The 20,948-nt window shown below is 35.7% G+C and overlaps 1 protein-coding gene across 6 annotated transcripts in view; it reads left to right on the forward strand.

Annotated features, from left to right (window-relative positions):
* Nucleotides 1-20,948, forward strand: part of Ubr3 (ubiquitin protein ligase E3 component n-recognin 3) — a 145,208-nt gene that overhangs the window by 87,321 nt on the left and 36,939 nt on the right. For 2 of the 6 annotated variants that reach the window (XM_076928887.1, XM_076928886.1), the window contains exons 24-29: nt 828-916; nt 2,451-2,615; nt 6,094-6,227; nt 11,952-12,062; nt 14,508-14,720; nt 16,907-17,043. In XM_076928887.1, coding sequence (XP_076785002.1) covers nt 828-916; nt 2,451-2,615; nt 6,094-6,227; nt 11,952-12,062; nt 14,508-14,720; nt 16,907-17,043 — 849 coding nt within the window. The remainder of the gene's footprint in view (nt 1-827; nt 917-2,450; nt 2,616-6,093; nt 6,228-11,951; nt 12,063-14,507; nt 14,721-16,906; nt 17,044-20,948) is intronic. The other 4 variants (XM_076928889.1, XM_076928891.1, XM_076928888.1 and 1 more) reach the window with 3 other exon arrangements.

Genomic DNA, 20,948 nt, shown 5'->3' on the forward strand with positions numbered 1-20,948 from the left:
TTTGGTTCCAAATGTCTGTTTTTATGCCAGTATCATGCATTTTTATTACTATAGCTCTGTAGTACAACTTGAAGTCTAGAATGATGAGACATTCAGCAATTCTTTTATTGTTTATAATTGCTTTATCTATTCTGGATTCTTTGTTTTTCCATATGAAGTTGAGAATTGTCTCTTCACAGTCTGTAAAGACTTGTATTGGGATTTTGATGGGGATTATATTAATCTGTAGATTGCTTTCAGTAGGATGGCCATTTTTACTGTTATTCTATTGATTGATGAGCATGGGAGGTCTTTTCATCTTCTGATATCTTCTTCAACTTCTTTCTTGAAAGACTTGAAGTTTTTTTTTTTTTATCATAAAAGTCTTTCACATGCTTGGTTAGAGTTACCTCAAGATAAATTATTTGAGGCTACTGTGAAAAGTGTTGTTTTCCTGATTTCTTTTTTAGTCCGTTTGTGATTTATATAGTAGGAAGGCTACTTTTTTTTTTTTTTTTTTTTTTTTTTGAGTTAATCACATATCCAGCCACTTTGTTAAAATTAGGGATACCTAGTGGAGGATTTAGGATTTTTTAAAAAATCTATCTCAGTGCTATACTCTAAAGTCGATATTGGCTTTTATTTTTACTTATACAGACAGTAGGTTTGAAGCGGTTTGGAAGGGATAGATTCAGCTCAGGAACATTCAAATCTTGCATGAAATTTAATACAGTAATATAGGAAATAGGTCGCTCTTGGTTTTGTGGCCATTTATACATCACATGTTCCTGAAATACAGTAGATTAGTTTTGAACACATCATGTACTTAAAATTGTATTTCTCTTTAGGCGACAAAAGGCTAGAGAAAGGCAGCAGAAATTGCTTGCGGAGTTTGCCTCACGACAGAAAAGCTTTATGGAAACTGCAATGGATGTTGGTAAGTCAAAAATTTTAGTTCGAAACTCTTACAATTAGTTATTATTTATAGTGATAATTTAATCTGAATGTTTACCAGTTTAAATAGTACAGATAATTTACTGTCTTTATTTAAACAATAGAGTAATAGAATGAATGATCAGATTAGTGGTTTTATTATTGTGTGTGTGCATGGATGTAGGTGTGTGGAGATCCTAGGATAACTTTGTCAGTCAGTTCTTTCTACCATGTGAGTTCTGGGGATGGGGCTCAAACTGTCAGGTTTGGGGCAAGTGTCCTTACCCTTGGGACCAGATTACCTGCCTGAGATCATTATTATAGCCATTTTGTTGTTGAGCAGAGGCAGTTGTTCAGGAGACTTTTTTGGTTTTCTATAAATCTGTCCCTCAAATATGTCAAGTCTGTCAGTAGTATTTAATTATTTATTTTGATGGTCTTCTCTGAAGTTATCTTAAGGTCCTTATAGTGATTTTAAAAATATTTTGAAATAAAAAAATTATTAATTAATTAAATGTAATGCTTAATATAATAATTTAAAAAATATTTTAAAATATTTTTGAGTGCCATCACATTAATATTTCTAAAAATCAGGCCACCTTTTAATTCAGTTTATATTGGCATTAGGATTTTTATAATGAGGAGTACCATTTTCTTATTTCTTACCATTTTCTAGTAGGGCTATGAGCAGTCTATTTAAAAAAATATGTTTTTCTCCCCCTTCCTTTTTTTCCCCCCTATAATAGTTCTTCTTTCAGATTATTATCTTTTCAGTTTAGAGTTTTCTGTATATGAGAAAATACCTGATACTTACTTTTCTGTGTCTGCTGTGTGCCTTGCTATTAATTTCTTATTGTTAATGATGTAATACCAGATCATTGTTATTTTCTGTAATAGTTCTGCTTTATTAATACATAATGAGGATATATAATGATTTTCTTATATAAACCTTGATGAGATATTACTGAAATAGAGAATTAGGAACCAGTGTTTCCTCTATTATCGTAGGTTATGCTACTACCAACTTTTAAATGGTTGCCATCTTAATTTCCTCTCTCCAGAACCTTTATGTAAATTAAAACAAACAACCTGTTTGTTCCTTAAAATGTAATTAACATTTTCTCTTACAGTTTTTTAAAAGATTTTTTTGTTTATGTATATGAGTGCTCTATTTGCATGTATGCCTGCATGACAGAAGTTGGTATCAGATCCCATTACAGATGGTTATGTGGTTACTGGGAATTAAACTCAGGACCTCTGGAAGAGCACCAGCCCCTTACATGGATATTTTTGTTTCTGTTTTTTAGTTTCAGTTTTTACCTGTAATTGTTATAAAAGCAAAATATTGGATCATGCATTACTTAAAGTTGCTTAATCAACTTCACATTTTTGGTCTTTGTTAGGGCTGACATTTTATTTGAACAATGGTCTCAGTTGTATTATGATACAGTTTTGTTAGTATTTAACTTAAAAAGTATTTGAAATAGATCTTTGTGAGAGTGCGTAATGAAGAGGAACTTTTATTTTAAGAGTTACAGCTTTTCCCCCTCCAGATTCTCCTGAGAACGACATTCCTATGGAAATTACCACTGCAGAACCGCAAGTTTCTGAGGCTGTGTATGACTGTGTTATTTGTGGACAGAGTGGTCCTTCTTCTGAAGACAGACCTACAGGACTGGTTGTACTGTTACAAGCATCATCAGGTGAATTCAAACAAATTTTTTGATAGAAACATTTTAGAGAATGGCGTCTATAACAGACACCTCTATATTAAATGAGAGCTCATATGAGAGTTTAGTTTTCTCGTTGATTTAACTGTTCTAAAATCTATAAGCCTCTTAGGTCTGTCAGTGTTGTCCATTTAAGTATTCTAATTACATATGACATATCCTGCCAGTTCTGTTTCAGTTTCTTGGGGTTCTTGAAATAGCATGCAGAAGTAGTTCCTGACCCAGCATGTAGATTGCTATTTACCAATATGCCTTTTAAAACATTTAAAAAAAATTGTCTGAATGTTGTCCATTTTTTCCCATTTTGAGGTATTTTGAAGTAGTAATAATTCTTAGATGATCTCATCTTAATGGATTTAGTCCTTCTGCAACAGGATGTATGAATAAATTAAGTCTGTAAAGAACTGCATATCTAGATTTTAAACCAAGTGTCAGTGTATTCTTAAGTAAAACTTGCAGGCATTTACACAAAAACACAGAGGCAAAGGTAGAGGAAGGAGTGAGATAGATAGAGGTTTATATGTTATTGAAACTAAGTAGCTATTAATTCAAAATTCACTTTTACAAAGTGAAGATGTTAATTCTATCCTCCAGGTAACCACAAAAACAACCTCCTCAGCAAGAAAATAATAAAAATTCATATTAAAGAAATGGGAACAGACTCAAAATCCCACATTAGAAAATTTAATTATGAAATATGAAAGAGAGCAGTAATGAATGCAGGAACAAATCACAAAGAAATAGCATAGTTGTAGAATTAAGTTCTTTATAAGTAATCATTTGATATGTAATAATAAGCAATCATTTGATATGTAATGAACTTAATTTTCTAGTTAGAAGATGGAGATTGAGAATGAGTTTTAAAGATGACCATACTGTATAAGAAATTCACTTTTGTGCTGGAGAGATGGCTTAGTGGTTAAGACCACTGGCTGCTCTTCCAGAGGGCCTGGTTGAATTCTTAGCACCCACGTAACAATTCACAACTGTCTATTGCTACAGTTGCAGAGGATTCAACACCCTTACCCAGACATACATGCAGGCAAAATACCAATATACATAAAATTAAAAGAAATAATTCATTTTTTAAAAAAAGAGAAGCAAGCCAGCGGTGGCGCAGAGGCTTAGGTGTTGGCCTGCAGAGGGTGAACCCGTGCCCTTTGCTCTCTCTCTCCCCTGGTTTGAATCCCGCTTTCCCTGTGTGACTCTGCCCGAAAAATAAAATAAAATAAAATAAAATAAAATAAAAAAGAGAAATTTACTTTAGACTTAAAGATACGAGTAGATTAAAGGTGAAAGACTTGAACTCAGGATGCAGCTCAGTCAGTAGAATACTTGCTTACGTGCACAGAACTTTGAGTTAAATGTATAATTAGAGGGTAATGGTTTATGCCTATAATCTCAGCACTCGGGAGATGTGGAGGCAGGAAGCTCAGAATCCCTGTCAACAAAGAAAAGTACAGGAGATTGAATTCTGTTGACTATTAAAAGAATTAATACCAAGCCTTCTGAAATGTCCAAAATAAAGAGGAAGGAACATTTTCAAAATTACCATGTGACGTTAGTATTCCCTTCATACATAAGCACTAGAATGCATTACCAAATGTAGATGCAAAAACATTCATCAAAATTCTAGTGAATGAATTTGGTTGTATAGTAGGGTCGCACAGTGTGCTGTTTTAGCTGAGATCCTCTTGATTTTCTGCTTTATTTCCACAACTACTCTAAATCTCTCCAAAAGCCAGATGTGCCATGTATACCTGTTTCCATCCTTAGGAGCAGCTCTTCCCATGCAGATGCATTTTAAAATAGATTTTTAAAAATCTATTTCAATGATAGATTAAAAAAGTACATAAATTGTGGTGCAGTGGTGTTTTAGAATGTATATGCACTGTGTGATATGTGTCTGTGTTTGTAATCCTTTCAGGTTTTGATGTTTTATACTTACAATATTATAGCATTAGTTTTTTTCTCTGTCTGCCATATTTATGTCTGCTTCCCAGTTTTTTGCTCCATGTTTTGTATCTTCAGAAAATTGAATACCTTCTACCTGTTACCCGTTGTACATTTGATACTTTGTGTCCTCAGAAAACACATATCTAGGCATGAAGCACAAACATCCTTTTCCAGAAGAAAATCAGGGACATCCTTTTGTATAATAACAGCACTACTATCATAATCATTAAATTTAATATTATTATTCCATATTATGTTTATATTCAAATTTTCCCAGTTATCTAAACTCTTGTTTTTTGTTTATTTCATAATTGTGATGTTTTGATACATGTCTGTATTGTAGAGTGAGTATGTACAGCTAACTGACATACTTTTCACCCTACCTACCTGTCTTTTCTTTGTAGTAGGAACCAGTAGCATCTTTTATAGCATATATTTCTTCTCTCTTTGTTCTTATTTGTGTGGCTTCCTTTAATTTAGAACAATCTCTCAAGGTCTTTACCCAAGTTTGGCTGTTCCATAGACTGAACATGTGGGTGTGTGTGATTATTCTCTTATTGTGAGGTTCAGAGTAAACATTTTGGAGAAAGGCATCACTTCAGGAGGATTCCATGTCAGAGTGTTCTCTTCTAGGTGATAGCTATTGTGTGGTGTTGGTAACCCATAAGGTTAAATACTTTGCTTTTTATCTTTTATCATATTTTCTTTTTTGCCTGAGTCTGTGAACATAACATCTGACACTTGCACCATGCTTTCTGATAACCAAATTTCTTTAATTTGTCCTGTTTCTCTTCCTTGGTTCCTTATAAGTGATCCCCTCAGTGGTGGCACCCTTGTGTCTGTCACCTCATGCACTTCTCCAGCCTTGGGCTCACTGTTTTCTCCCAGCAGCACTGCTTGCTCTTCTGAGACACAGCTTGTACAGAGGAAGAAGCTTGATAGGGAGCAGGCATAGTTCCAGGTCCTGTCAGTGACAGACTTAGGAAATCATCCACATGCATTCAGACCTACATATTTTATTATTATCCTTGTGATAGAAGAGTCCCATTTCATAGTCCCGACTTGCCTGGAACTCACAGAGATCTTCCAGCCTCTACCTCTCAAGTGCTGGATCAAAGGAATATGCCACCATACCTCAATATTATTTTTAAGAGTGAATACTTTCATATTTTGGGCCTTTGTTTACTTGACAATTAAAACACTACTCTTTTTTTTTTGTCCTGAAACTCACTCACTATTTAGACCAGGCTGGCCTGAAACTCACAGAGATCTACCTGCCTCTACTTCCTGAGTGCTAGGATTAAGGCCTTCAGAACATTTAAATAAAAGATTTAAGCATTTATGATTGACATTTAAATAGAATTAATTTTTGATATTTAAAAATAGTTGAAAAAATTTAAATTTACTATTGGTTGTTGTGGTGGATAACCTGGGTTGTTTTGGTAAATTAGGTGTTTGTGTTATTTAATGAACTTTTGTCTCTGTTGTTATTTAGTTTTAGGCCAGTGCCGGGACAATGTTGAGCCAAAAAAGTTGCCAATCACTGAAGAGGAACAGATTTACCCTTGGGACACCTGTGCAGCAGTTCACGACGTGAGGCTTTCGTTACTGCAGCGCTATTTTAAAGACGTAAGTGTTTGTATTATAGAACAGCCTTCCTCTTCCTCCTCCTCCTAATGCAGGTGCTAGGGACTGACTCTAGGGTCTTATGCATATTAAGCAAGATTTACCTCTGAGCTATATCCCTAGCACTTGGATTGTATCATCTATTTGTTTGTTTGTTTATTTTGTATGTGTCTATCTGTTTTGCCTGCACATGTGTAAGTGTACCATACGTGTGCCTGGTGACTGTAGAAGTCATAGAGCATCAGACCTGGAGTTATGGATGCTTGTGAGATACCATGTGAGTGCTGGCAACTGAAACTGGATCAGAGCTCTGTAAGAGCAACAAGTGCTCTTAATATTTGAGTCATTTCTCCAGCTCTTTGAATTGTAATTTGGATGGCAAGATTGATGATGATTTGCCTCCAGAATATTTATTTAAATGATTTTCTTCTATTAAAGCGGCATTCTAACTTCAAACCATGAAGTTTATTGGAAGAATAATAACAACAATTAGTATGTCGGTAGTAACAAAATAAATTTCTATTAATAAAAATTTCAAGCAATAAGTCTGATGTGTGTTTTAAATGTTTTTTATTGTCAAGTCTACATAATTTACTTAAGTGAAATAATAAAATAATTTACTTAGTATGTGATTTTTTTTTTTTACCATCTTTTACTGTTGTGTGAAATGCACAGTGTCCTATGGTACTTTTAAAATGTAAAGGAGAGACAGAGTTCATTACTGTATTCTCTTACATCCTGTGAGCTTAGTAGATTGTTTTCCAGCTTCTTTATAAGGTCTAGCACTCAGTAGCACTAGTTTGAGATTTTAAAGTTCAACTTCACAGCAGCAGCAGCACTGTTAACGTCAACATCTCAGATGTGGAGCACTTCCCTACCGTGTGTGAGACCGTGGTTTCCATCTCCAGCACTGTCAATTGTCATATTTTTTGAGGAGATTATCAAATAAGATTTCTTTCCTTTTGTAGATTGAATCCAGTAAATCCTGAATCAGGTAAACATATAGTAGTGTAAAATAATTTAAAGTGTTATTTTAGTTAGCTGTAATTATTGTTTTGATTGCTTTCCAAATGGTTCTTCCTTGCCTGTGCAGCTCAGTAGCACAGACACAAGACCTACTTCCTTATAGTTAGCAATAGCCTGAGCAGTTTGCTTTCACAGTCCATGGAGTGGGCTTTCCGGTGGCTTCAGGAGGAGCTTGTGGTTCTAGTCAGGGAGATATTGTCTATATTAACACAAGTCTTAGTCTAGTATTTAAAAAAAAAAAAAAGAAAAGAAAAAAGAAAAACAAAAGAAAATGGGATTTTTTTGAGCTATGTGCATTTGACCATACATACTAAGCCTCAGTTTTCTTATTCATAAAGGGTTCAAGTGATCTTTTCTGCAGTGACCTTTCTGGGTAGGTCACCATAAATGTGAAGTGATCCTTTTAATATTTAGAGTAGCTAATTAGGGTTCTTTGAGAAAATCAACAAGATAGATAAACCCTTAGCCAGACTAACCAGAGGGCACAGAGACAGTATCCAAATTAATAAAATCAGAACTGAAAAGGGAAACATAACAACAGAAACTGAGGAAATTAAAAAAAAAATCATCAGATCCTACTACAAAGGCCTATATTCAACAAAACTGGAAAATCTGGATGAAATGGACAATTTTCTAGACAGATATCGGGTACCAAAGTTAAATCAAGAGCAAATAAACCATCTAAACAGTCCCATAACCCCTAAAGAAATAGCAGCAGTCATTAACAGTCTCCCCACCAAAAAACAAAAATTAAAAAAAAAAAAAAAACCAAAACCCCCCAAAAAACCAGGACATCTCATGTTAGGCCTTATAATGCAATTTGGATGGCTTTATTTATTTTTACAGTTTTCAAAGTGAAGTTATGGTTATTTTGAAATGTATTATGTATATCTCTGTTTTATTGATATCTGTATTATTAATGTGTGTGAAAGCATGAATTATGTGTGTGTTTGTGTATGTGTAGGAGGGACATGCAGACCATGATGTCTTTATAGAGGTCAGAAGACAACTTTGGAGTCTATTTTCACCTTAAATTTTTTTTGAAGCCTTATTTTGTTTTAAGTGTATGAGTGTCTTAGTTCCTTTTCTATTGCTGTGAAGAAGCAAGACTGTTCAGGTAAGCTGTCTAGATACAAACACCACACATCACACATGAGGACAAGATTTATTTGGCTTTGTTTTTCACCTTTATACATTTAATTGAAAGCGATGCAAATAAAATGCAAAGTATTATGACAAAAATGCATCTAATAAGGTGGCAACTGATTGTAAAAAAACTGGCTAGAAAGCTGGATTGCTGTGCTTCCAGGCCCTGAAGCATGCGTGTCAGCTGGCTCACAGCTGCTGTGACTCCAGCTCCGGTGTCTAGTACCTTTCTTCTGCCTACATGGCCACCTGTACACATGAACACAAACACATTCATAGATACATACACAGAAATAAAAAGAAGTCTTCAGAAATGATCTTAATACAATCTTACCAACAGAATTCTTCTTGAAAATATTTGAGGAGTGGAGAGATGGCTTAACAGTTAAGAGCACTGGCTACTCTTCCAAAGGAGGCGGGTTTAATTCCCAGGATCCACATGACAGCTCACAACTGTCTTACCTCCAGTCCTAGGAGGGCTCACACACTCTTCTGCCTTCTGCTGACACCCGACACACACGTGCACAGGAGGCTGCTGTACCTGCTTGGCTCTCCTGTGGGTTCTGGGATCTGAACTCTGGTCCACAGTGCTCGAGTTTTAAGTTCTTTACCTGCTTAGCTATCTCCCAGGCCTGAAATTTTTTTTAAAAAATTCAACCAAAATATAGCCAGTCCGATAATTGTGAAGAAAAGAGATCTAATAAAAAGATTAGTTCAGTTTCTCTTTCTAAGGCAAAATAGTGCATTTAAAAATAAGTTTGCTTGTTTTTAAGTGAAAGGCTCTAAGTTGACCTTGACTCTTGTGTTCTGTGTTAATGACTAATTAGAGTTTTCTTTTGATAGCAATGATTTTTTGTGTATTTCATAGTAGATATATGGTATGTTTCCTGACTTGTGCCTGAAGATCGGGGCTTACATTGATTTTTATATTCTCCTTTAGGGTCTCTGGGGTATAGATACTCCCTGGACTTGTTACTAAATGACTCTAACACAGAGGCCAGAGGTTTTGGGTAGAGTAGACTCAACTCATGGGCAGGAGAATAACTTGATTGGAGTTGATACAGATTATAGAATTAAGTAAGCTGTGCATGTTGCAGAATTTACATAAAGAAATGCAGTGTTGTAAAATAGCATATATATGACACGGAGGAGAGAGGGAACCTGAGCCTTGGAGTTGGTTTGGACATGGCCCTCTATTACTTACAACTTAATGACCTTAATAACATTGTCATTCCTGTCTTATAAAAAGGGACAACACTGTTACTGAATGGGGTTTTCACAAATACTGACTTTATGAAGACTCAGTGGTAAGCACTTAGCACAGCAACAAGTGGACGTTTAGTCAAAATCTCTGTAAAATATCTTCTCATGACAATTTTCCTGTACTTTTGACTCTAGCAAACTCAAATAAGACAGAGGCCAGTGACTACTATCTTCAGTTTTAAAGCTAACTACTGGCCAAGTGGGTGCTAGCATACCTGTAATTCTAGCACTTCAAAGGTGGAGGCATGGAGATCAACAGTTTAAGGCCATCCTAGGCTATATAATGAGTCAAGAACAGCCTGGGCTACATTAGACCCTGTCTCAAAAATACTTAATAAACAAAACAACTAGTCACTGTTTCTAAAAGTTAAGATTATTCACATTTTTATAATACTGTGCTGAAGAGAACAGCATGTTTATTAACTGACTACTCACTGACTTGGAAATAATGTAGCCCTCAAATCTGTTTCTATTTTAAGGATCTCTAAAACATAAAACAGAGATGAGCAGGCCTTCTGTTGTTTTGTCTGGTTTGTAACAATAGAACTCTGCTTACCTGCTGTGTTTGGTTTATGCTGCTGCACATCTTTATCTGGAGAGGCATTTTATACTTGTCTTTCTTTTTTAGTGTGTATGTGTGTGTGTCAAACTCTGGGGGAGTCAGCTGGTCAGCTGTCTCCTTTCCACTATGAGTTCTGGGGATTAAACGCTGGTCCTCATACTTGCTTGGCAAATATTCTTACCTGCTGAGCCATCTTGCCAGCCCCTGTGCAGTATTTTCAACTTTGTGTTCTCATGAAGAATTTTGATTTACTGTTGGAACATTGGATTTAGAAACATTTAAAGACCTTGCTTTATGATATGTAAATTTCCTTCCAACATTGAAAAATGTAAAGATTTACATTATTTTTAAGAATGTAGAAACATTTTTTTATGACAGCTTTCAAATACTTGATTCTGTGGTCGTCACTCATGTCCCTTGTGCCTCATGTGACTCTGCCTGTCACATTACTGCAAATCTTACAGGATGAATTCAGGCTTAGTCCTAAATGCTGTTTGGCAGATCAAATGATAAAAATGAGAGAGAGGAAAAGAAGAAAGGGAGGGAATATTGATTTTTGAAGTGTTTAGTTTATATGTAGTCTGTGATAGGATTTGGAAACTCATATTGTGGTATGTAGGTAAATCAGGGGTCATAGTGAATGACTTCATTGTTTTTGACAGTGAATAAGTGCTTGTGGAGTTTTAAATCAAGAGGAAGAGAAAGCTTTACAGGGAGGATGATAGAGGTTTGACATAGTGATTTTATGTTAGCTAAGGGACACTCAACTAGAAACTTCTGGTTTCTGGCTTGGGAAAAAAGCATCTATATATCTCTTTCTGTCTGTCCTTCCATCCATCTGTCCTTCTGTCTATCTGTCCACTCATCCTTCCCTCTTTCCCTCCCTCCTTTCCTCCCTCAGGCAAGGCAGCCAGGATTATAGGATAGGTGAAATTACTAATTCCATACTAGGTACAGTTTGAATGAGGAGAGCAACACTCCCGTGAGGAGTATAAACATCCCTTAAATGTAAACAAAGGAAGTGTAAGAGAAACAAGGTAAGGAGCCTTAAGGGAGATTGACATTATGGAAGCCAGAGAGAGGTCTGTATTCCAAAAACAAAACTGTTGATGGCAGAAATGGAGAGGCTAGTGCATACATGATATATAACCTGACAATAATTTTTCTATATGAATGTGTGTGTGCACATGCACACCTATAGGTGTGCCTTCCTCAGTCACTCTCTGACTTATGTTCTGGGATACAGTTTCTCATTGAACCTAGAACTCTTCTATTCAGTTGAACTCCAGGGATGTATCTCCCTATATCTATATACCCAGTGTAGGATTACAGACATGTACCACTGCACCTAGCTTGACATAGGTACTGAGTCTCAATTCAGGGTCTTATGTTTTTATGGAAGGCATTTTACAGACTAGCCATCCTCCCAGCCCCTGAACTATGATATTTTGAACTTATATGTTATGGAATAGAAAAAGTATTGTCTATGATATTTATTCTCCTTTATTGTAAGCTTGGATATTTGGAAACTAAAACTTAGAGTATTCTAATTTTAAAGATCTTGCTTTAGGGCTGTCATATGTTAATTTATATCAAAAAACTTACAAACTGTGTTTTAGGATATACATGAAAACATGGCAGGTTTGGTTGAATGTATTTCACTATATTTATAATTATTTTTTATGTTGGTAATTCTTTAAAATTAATTGTCTTTGTCTTTCTCTTTGAAGAGTTCTTGCCTTTTGGCAGTATCAATTGGTTGGGAAGGAGGTGTTTATGTACAAACTTGTGGCCACACGTTGCACATAGATTGTCATAAATCTTATATGGAGTCATTACGGGTAAGTCGATTAGAAGAAAATTTAAAGATGTCTGTTACCTTTGCAGACCTTTGTATTATGATTTTTAAACCATACACATTTCAGTGCTGCTGCTTCAGTCTGAGGGATCGTCATTTTTATACTTTTGCAGCTGACTCCTGTGACTCCCCATTAGTGTTAGTCTTGGTTGTTGTTGCTCTGTAGTGCTAAGCTCCACTGCCTATGGATCATCTAGTCACGTGATTGCCCTGTCTTATTTTCACTATCTTCAACACTTTTAACCTTTGCACATTTCCTTGTTCATTAGCTCTCTCCTATCTCCACTTTCCTGTAATGAGCCTAGTCTATCTTTATTCCCAGGGATTGTTAGCCTCTTGATTTTAGACATAGAAGTGAACCAGAAGATGGTTGAAAATCATAAAAGTAAGGGAATTGTTATGCAAGCTTAAAATTTCCTATATCAGGGACTGAGATTATGTCCATGGCCTAGAAATACATTTACTAATTTAGGTTCCCGCTTTCATCATGTTTCTTTCCTGTTTGCCACAGCAGCTGTGCAAAGTCTGCCCTCCCACATCCAGACATTTACAGTACAATTCCTTAGTAAAGTGACTGTATCCTAGCCTGTCTCTTTTCTGCTTCTTGGAGTAGAAGTCATTCCTGCCTCTGCTGAGGGGCAGCCTCCCTGTGTGCTGTGCAGTCCTTTGCTGCACTGCAGAAGCCGTGCTTGGTTGGTTCAGAACCCTCTCCTTGACCTTGCATATAGCTGAAGTCATTTTTAGTCTTTCCATTCAACTTCCTAAAAACATTTCTACTGTAAAAGTGAATTTCCTTTGTATAGATCCCTAACTCAGAAGCATTTCTCTCCTTCCTGTTCCTCATTGTTCAGTCACTAGCCAGGGTCCTAGTGGTTGTTCTTGCGTATCACGTGGCATTAGTCTACCTTCATTATTTCCACGGATATTTTGTGTATGCCCTCTTTTGACTTCTTTGTGATTGCATTCAATATTGATTTCCTTACTCTAATTCATTCCCTCCCTTCCTAAAATGTGTCAGTGCTTTACCAATAGTTTCTTGTTTTCCTCTTGATAGGATGAAGCTTACTTTGCCTGAATGCCATTCATGTACTCACTCCATGGTCTGAGTTTGCCTGTTGACTCTGCTATGTTTTCATCAATTCAGGATTAATAAGCTAATGAATTAGTTATTCTAGCTTCAGCTCTATGCAAGGTCAAGGGAAGGATTCTGAATGAGGCATACCTGAACACTTTTATGTATTGAGAAAGGACAGGAGAGACAGCAAAAGAAGAAAGAAAATGTTACCTATCAACTGAGCACGGCTTCTGCAGTGCGGCAGACAAAGGACTGCACAGCACACAGGGAGGCTGCGCCTCAGCAGAGGCAGGAATGACTTCTACTCTAAGAAGCAGAAAAGAAGGGACAGGCTAGGATACAGGATTAATAAGCTAATTAATAACCAATAAATAGTTCTTAAGCACATTACCCATTTCGATAACTAGTTTCTAGAGTATTGTGGATTCTGTGATGAATCTTTGGGATACAGTAATAAATAAGACAGGTCCTTTATTCAAGAATTTATGATTTTTATTATTTACTTTGCTCATTGTGTGATGATATACCTGACAAAAGCAATAGAAGAATGCAAAGAAAGGAAGAAAGGATGGGCAGATTGATGGACAGACTTCTTTGGCTCACAGTTTGTGAGTAGAGTCTAGAATGGCAGCAGGAGCGAGCACCAGGCACTGGGCATACTGATTCACAGTCAGGAAGCAGAGAGACATAAGAATTGCTTTCTCCTTTCTTTTTTCCAGTCCAGACCCTAGTCTGTGAAATGGTGCTTCTCTCATTTAGAGTGGGGCTGTCAGCTCAGTTGAATCAATCTAGAAACTCCCTCAGAAGCATGCCTAGAGGTTTGTCCCCTCAGTGATTCTGGATCTGTTAAGTTGACAGTTAAATTAAGCATCAGGTTGTGTATTTAGTGGACAAAGATTGCTGTTTTAAAATATACACAGAGTCATAGTGATCATCTGAAGTATACCCAAACTTTTGATGAAGTAGGGTAACTTTGAATCATTATATCTATATCTGTGTATCTAAAGAACTAGTGAGAAACCAGATTGTAAAGGGCTTTGTGGTCCATGTAAACAATTGAGACTTTATGTAGCTCCCTCAGAAAAAAGATATTAAAGATTTGCTTGTATAGAAAAAAATTGTGGTATTACTTAAGAAAGGATAGTGTCTTGTGTGTGATTATGGCATAATGCTGTATTATAAGAAGTGCTTTGTTAACCATTGACAACTAAACCAGAGACTTTATTTTTCTATGACATTTTAGAGATGCCTTTCTTTATATGGTATGCTAATTTACCATACAATATGGTAGTTTAATTTATGTTTACTACAAATATGTGAATCAGATATCTCTCTGTTTATTTCACCTTTCAGAATGACCAGGTTCTTCAGGGCTTCTCAGTGGACAAAGGAGAATTCACGTGTCCCCTTTGTAGACAGTTTGCCAACAGTGTTCTTCCATGTTATCCTGGAAGCAATGTGGAAAATAACCTTTGGCAACGCCCTTGTAACAAAAGCACACAAGATCTCATAAAGGAAGTGGAGGAACTGCAGGGACGGCCGGGAGCTTTCCCAGTAAGCATCAGTGTAAGACAGAAATATCCTGGCTAACTTATTAACTTTGTCTGTTTTTCAGTTTCCTCCCTCCACTCCCTTTCCCTCCTCCCTCCCTCCCTTTAGTCCCATCTCTTCCCTGCTCCCTACAGTCTTTTCTTTTTTTTCCTTAATTACTCTGGGCCTTTATACATTTAGTAGAAATTGATTTTCAGATGTTTTTGTCTTCTGTTTGTGCTTATTGAAAAGCAGAATGAAAATTGTAAAAGAAATCATCAGATACTATGCTTTTCTTTAGTCAAAATCATTATAATTTTAGTGCATTAAGACTATCTTCCAGGTCATGAACTTTAAGTTTTGTTCTAGTTAGAGTTATCATTTCTGTGATTAAACACAATGACCAAAAGCCAAGTAGGGGAGGAAAGGGCTTATTTGTCCTAGACTTATACATCATTGTTCATCATCAAAGAAAGTCAGGACAGGAACTCAAATGGGACAGGAACTCAAACAGGACAGGAACTCAAATGGGGCAGGATCCTGGAGGCATGAGATGATGCAGAGGCCTGCTGCTTACTGGCTTGCTCCTCATGGCTTGTTCAACCTGCTTTCTTTCTTTTCTTTGTTGTTTTTTTAAGACAGGGTTTCTCAGTATAACCAACCCAGGCTGTCCTGGATTCACTAGTAGATGATGGCCTCAAACTCACAGAGATTTGCCTGCCTCTGCCTCCCGAGGGCTGGGCCCTTCCTCCCTACCACCGCCCCCCACCCCCATCACTAGTTAAGAAAATGTCCTTCAAGTGTGCCTACAGCCTGATCTTATGGAGGCATTTTCTCTATTGAGGCTCCCTCTTCTATGATGACTCTAGCTTGTGTCAAGTTGACATAAAACTAGCCAGGACAAGCTTAAATATGGTTAGGCTCTTTAAAGATGTTGAAATATTTAAAAACAAAGCAAAGCAAAAAGCATATGTGTATTTAGCAATGGATATGTTCTGAAAATGGCATCAGTAGATAATTTTGCCATTGTATGAATGTCAAAATGTACTTATATGAACCAAATATCTTTGATGTCTCAAGGCAATATAATTTTAAGGGACCACCAGAGTATATGCAGCCTATTCTGTACCATGGTACATGACTCAGTATCTCTGTCTCAATGTACAAATATAATATAGCATATAAGTATTAAATACAATGTTTGAAATATATTGTTACTTATATTGAGATTAAGCTTGATAACTTGAGTTTAATTTCTAAATATTCATATGGTGGAAGGAGACACTAAGTACCCTAAATTGTCCTCTGGCCTCTACACATGGTACCATAGTATCCATGAGCCCATGCATATGTGTGTGTGCATGTGTACACATACCACATAAATGTAATAAAAATTAAGAACTTTCACACACATCTTTATTTACTCTGTGTGTATGTTAGAAAATACTATGTGACCATTCACTACAAGTTAGTCTTCTATAATGTGAATTGGCTTAAGTGATTCTGTTTTTTAATCCCTACCAACAGAATTTGTGTAGTTTAAGTTCTCAAAATGCTTTACCTATATTGTAGGTTTTCATTGCGCTCTCTAGAGGATGTGACATACTTTACTACTACTACGCCATGTCTGCCATGCTGCTTTTTTGTAGTGTTGGGAATTGAACGTAAGGCTTCTCACGTACTAGCCAAGTGTTTTGCCACTAAACGAAGCTTTTGAAACAAAAATTTGGACATTGAACCATTCAAATTTATCTCTTGACATTTACTTTCTCAAATGCAGACTAATTTTAGAATCTGAGATGTTTTGGGGATGTAAATTTTATTTAAAATTTGCCTGAAAGTAAGGGACATTGATAATATATTTCTTTGAAAACTGAACTTAAATAAAGTCAGTTTTATTGGAAACCTGGAATTGATTTTAAAATATTATTTAACATTATGTACTCATTAGATTAGGCTAGAGTTTGTATTGCTAACTAAAAATAATAATTCATAATTGAGTTTTCTCATAATTGGATATTATCAGTTGCCATCCAGAATTTGAATAAGATAGATTCAGATTTAATTGATTTTTCTTTATACACTAAATTGTGTGAAGTTGTTCATGTTACATTTACTTTGATTTAATGTTAAGTTTCTAATGTGTTTATATGATAATATTTCAGTTTTAAGCTATTACTAAAGAAAATTAATGTTTTATATGTATGTTCACTTTTTTATAGTCAGAAACCAACTTAAGTAAAGAAATGGAATCTGTAATGAAAGATATAAAAAATACCACTCAGAAGAAATACAGAGACTATAGCAAGACCCCAGGCTCACCAGACAATGATTTTCTCTTTATGTACTCTGTTGCTAGGTAGGTATGTGTAATATATATTAGTATTTCCTTAGTATTAGTTTTTTTATTGTTTAGTGAATCTTTGATTTATGTTACCATTTGTTTTTTTTTTTTAAAGAAAGGATATGTATCTTTAATATTGGTTAAAAGTATAGCTAGTTTTATAACCTCCCAGGACATTATTTCCTGAGGTTATTTTTAAATTACTTGATGCACAATTTGGCTGCTGTTGAACATCATGGAACATAAGGGGAGAAAGTATATTATTAATACTTGGGGCAGATAAGTCCCTTAAAATATGGCATTTATGTATGATGGAGTCTTGTCAAGTGCTTATGCTGAGAACTAAAACATCATGTTATATGCCTTCATTACAGAAATTAAGGCTGCAGGAGTGGAATTTGTTTCTTTGTTTACATGAGCCAAGTGAAAGCTCTCCTAGTTTGTTAGGAAATGCCAGGCGCTTTAGAAAACCAGTGAAGGAAGAGAAAGCAAGAAGCCAGGCGCTCTAAGCCTCTGCTTTTGGCTTCAGGGAAGCAGCACTTATTCTTACCTATTGAGTTAGGGAGCATTAGCTTAATTGCTGAGTAGCTGGATCGTCACCAATGCACACATCTAAGCAGGACTGTTGGAGAATATGTGAAAATGGAGAGCCGTAAAAGAAGGAAAACAGAGCAAAAGCAGGTATATTGCAGCTAGACACAAACAAACACATCCTGCTAACGCCAATACAATATAGAACCTTGTATGTCTTTGCTATCATACTTCTTATTTTGTACATATAGTATTGTAGTTGATAAGTAAGATCTAGAGAGATGATGGGACTTGAAGTCATCCAGCAACTTACTGGCAGTAATACAGGTTTAACTTTAGATCATCTGAGTCAAGATTCAGTGGTTTTGGTTTTTCAGTTAGTCATTTTTCTTCCTGTCTTCCATTCACCTTTCATAGGTTGCGTTCTGTTTTTAATCTCTTTGCCCCACTCCCATAGCAGTGTAACAAAACTGTAAGTGAAAGAGCTTATGTAACCTTTAAAACCCAGGAAAATGGATGCAGACTTAGAAGAATTTCAGCAAGCAAGTTAGAGCTTAAGATAAGGAACCTCCCTCACTCTTCAATCTGAAAGCATAAATGCTGGACCCAGATTGATGTAGAAGTATTTGTGCATTAGAAAACAACTTCCTATTCCATGTGTTCCTAGGCTGTTGTTTATCCAGAATGCTTTTTGTTGTTGTTGTTGTTTTTGAATGGTGAGGTATATAATTATTATTTTGGTTCTGGGGAGTTACTGATTATTGCACACTTATAACTAAATATGCTTATAAAACTAAATTTAATATAATTTAGCTTTACTAAGGATCTAGGATCATGCATAGCTTCTTTATAATATGTAATTATTGTATAGAAATTGGATTGAATGCAGATCAGCTATTGTTATTTACACACATATACACATACTCTGTCTCTCTTTTTCTCTCTTATTTCTTATCAGCTGTTGTTATTTACACACATATACACATACTCTGTCTCTCTTTTTCTCTCTTATTTCTTATCAGCTGTTGTTATTTACACACATATACACATACTCTGTCTCTCTTTTTCTCTCTTATCTCACTTGTATATTATGCCTTCAGTTTCACTAGAGTTGGCATTACTGAGAGATCCTGAAATCCTGATTGAATGAGAATGACCAATACATGGAATTTTCTTATAATATGATAAATTAAACAATTTCATTAAAGTATAATTCAGCTGAAATTTAAGTCTCTGTTTTTTGCCTTAAAGTATAAATAACTTATGAAAAAAGGCTATGTAATAGTAAGAAGGACTCAGTGTTTTTCTCTTGTATGGAAAAGCAAGGACAGGGGTCAGATGCTAAAGGTACAGTCAGAGAGACAGGAAAGTCACTGCCATCCCTGTCCCTCTCTGAACCCTAGTAATAAACTGAAACCATGAGACAGTGATTATTTGATTAGAATAATCTAGCACATGCAGAGTCGCATAGTGAGCTTGCAGTCCCTCCTTTAGTTTCACTTAGCTGTTGCCAAGAAAACAAATGAAGGCCAAACAAAGCCATTCAGAATTAAAATCTGAATGAAGGGAAAGGCTTTTATCATATTGAGTAGAACATAATGTCAAGATGTGATGCTAGGCCTTTGTTTTACTCTAAAATGCAGCTTGTTTCATTTTATTTAAATATTTAAATCCTATGAAATATGTTAGTGCCTACCTTTCAGAGAAAATATTTCTGAAACTATTAACTATTTATGAAAGAAGTTGTAATTCAAAGTTATTCGAGTAAGTATTTATGAAATAAGTTTAATTCAAACTTACTTTGAATTACTTTATTTTTAATTCTTTGTGATTCCCAGAACTTGAAGATATATTTATATTTGGCATTTTAATAAGACACAGTTTTAGTTTTTGAGCTGAATTTCTCCTAGCTGTGTAAGTAATTTAGTTTGTTCTTAAGGGAGCATAAAAATTTTGATATTTGGGAAGAGAATATTTCTTTTGATGGTTGGTGTATTTTAATGGAAAGGGTACATGTCTTTGTTTTAATTTGATTTACATGAGGACCCTTTTGGAAAAAAGGGTTTTTTTTTGTTTGTTTGTTTGTTTGTTTTTTGGTTTTTTTTTTAAGGCAACAGAAGGGAAAGTTTTGAAATGTATGTTTGAAAATTAATTCTCAAATTAAACATACCAACTTTATACATTTCAACCTATTTCTGAAATTTTTGTTTTGTTGTAAGTGTTAGTCATAAAATGGATTATGAAAAGATTATACAGGGTAAGGAGGCTTTCTTTAATATTAACTCATTATTGCATTACTGAAACTAAAAAAGACATGACTTTCAGTAATTGATTTTTCCCACCAAGGACTTTTGTATTTAAGTTACAAACAGGTGTTGGTCTGTAGCTCTAGGTGTGTAACTGTGAGAAACCTGGGAAAGGGAGAGAAGACATAGGAGCATTTGAGATGCAGATGAGCAGACATCTCTCAGCCATGAATGGATTGGTATTCAGTAAAATGAATATATATCTTCATATGTTGTATTGTAAGTCTAGACCTTTAAAAGTAATTATGTTGAAAACTAGAGGAGTACTTTCTAAAATGCCAAGTAATGTCCTTTATAAGTAGTATCTGACTGTCCTGCACATGCTGATTTCAGAGTTCTAAGCAGAAGCATTTCCTCCCTCTCAGCTTCTTGAGTAGCTGGGACTGCAGGCATAAGCCACCATACCCAGGGTCAAACTGAACCCTTTTAATTTTTTGCTTTTGATTCAAAACTATTTTTTGAGGTAATTTTCCCTTTGAAAACAATTTGCCTGCCCTGTTCCTTTCTCTCTTTGTTGTCGCACTTAAGGATTGTAAGGATCAGCAAAAGGAGATCAACTACAGATCAATAAATACAAGTGGTTAATTTTCTATGTGTGTGTATGTATATGTCTTTGTGTGTGTGTATGTGTGTGTGCGTCCCTCCCTCCCTCTTTCCCTCTCCCTCTCGGCCCCCTCTCCTTCTCCCTCCCCCCCCCCCCCCCCCGCGTGTGTGTGTGTGTGTGTGTGTGAGTGTGAGTGTGAGTGTGTGTATGTGAAGCCTACAGTTGATGTGGAGTTTCTTCTTTAGTCACTTAACCTGGAGCTTTCTGTTTAGGTACCTGGCTAGCCCCTTGCTCTGGGATTCTCTCTCTTCAGTTCCTGAATGCTGGGCTTTCAGATGGTCTGGTAAATCTATCTGGCTTTATGTAGGTATAGTAGTTCTGCTTGCAAGGCAAGCACTGTGCCCACTGAGCCATCTCTCTAGTCTTACATGGCTATTGTTTGTTTGTTTGTTTGTTTTTTGTTTTTAATAAAGCATATTGGTAAGTATCCTTAGGGATTTAGATACTAAGACATGATTGCTTAAGCAACATTGTATATA

Source organism: Arvicanthis niloticus, chromosome 2, assembly GCF_011762505.2.
Source record: "Arvicanthis niloticus isolate mArvNil1 chromosome 2, mArvNil1.pat.X, whole genome shotgun sequence".
NCBI classification, from domain to species: Eukaryota; Metazoa; Chordata; class Mammalia; order Rodentia; family Muridae; genus Arvicanthis; species Arvicanthis niloticus.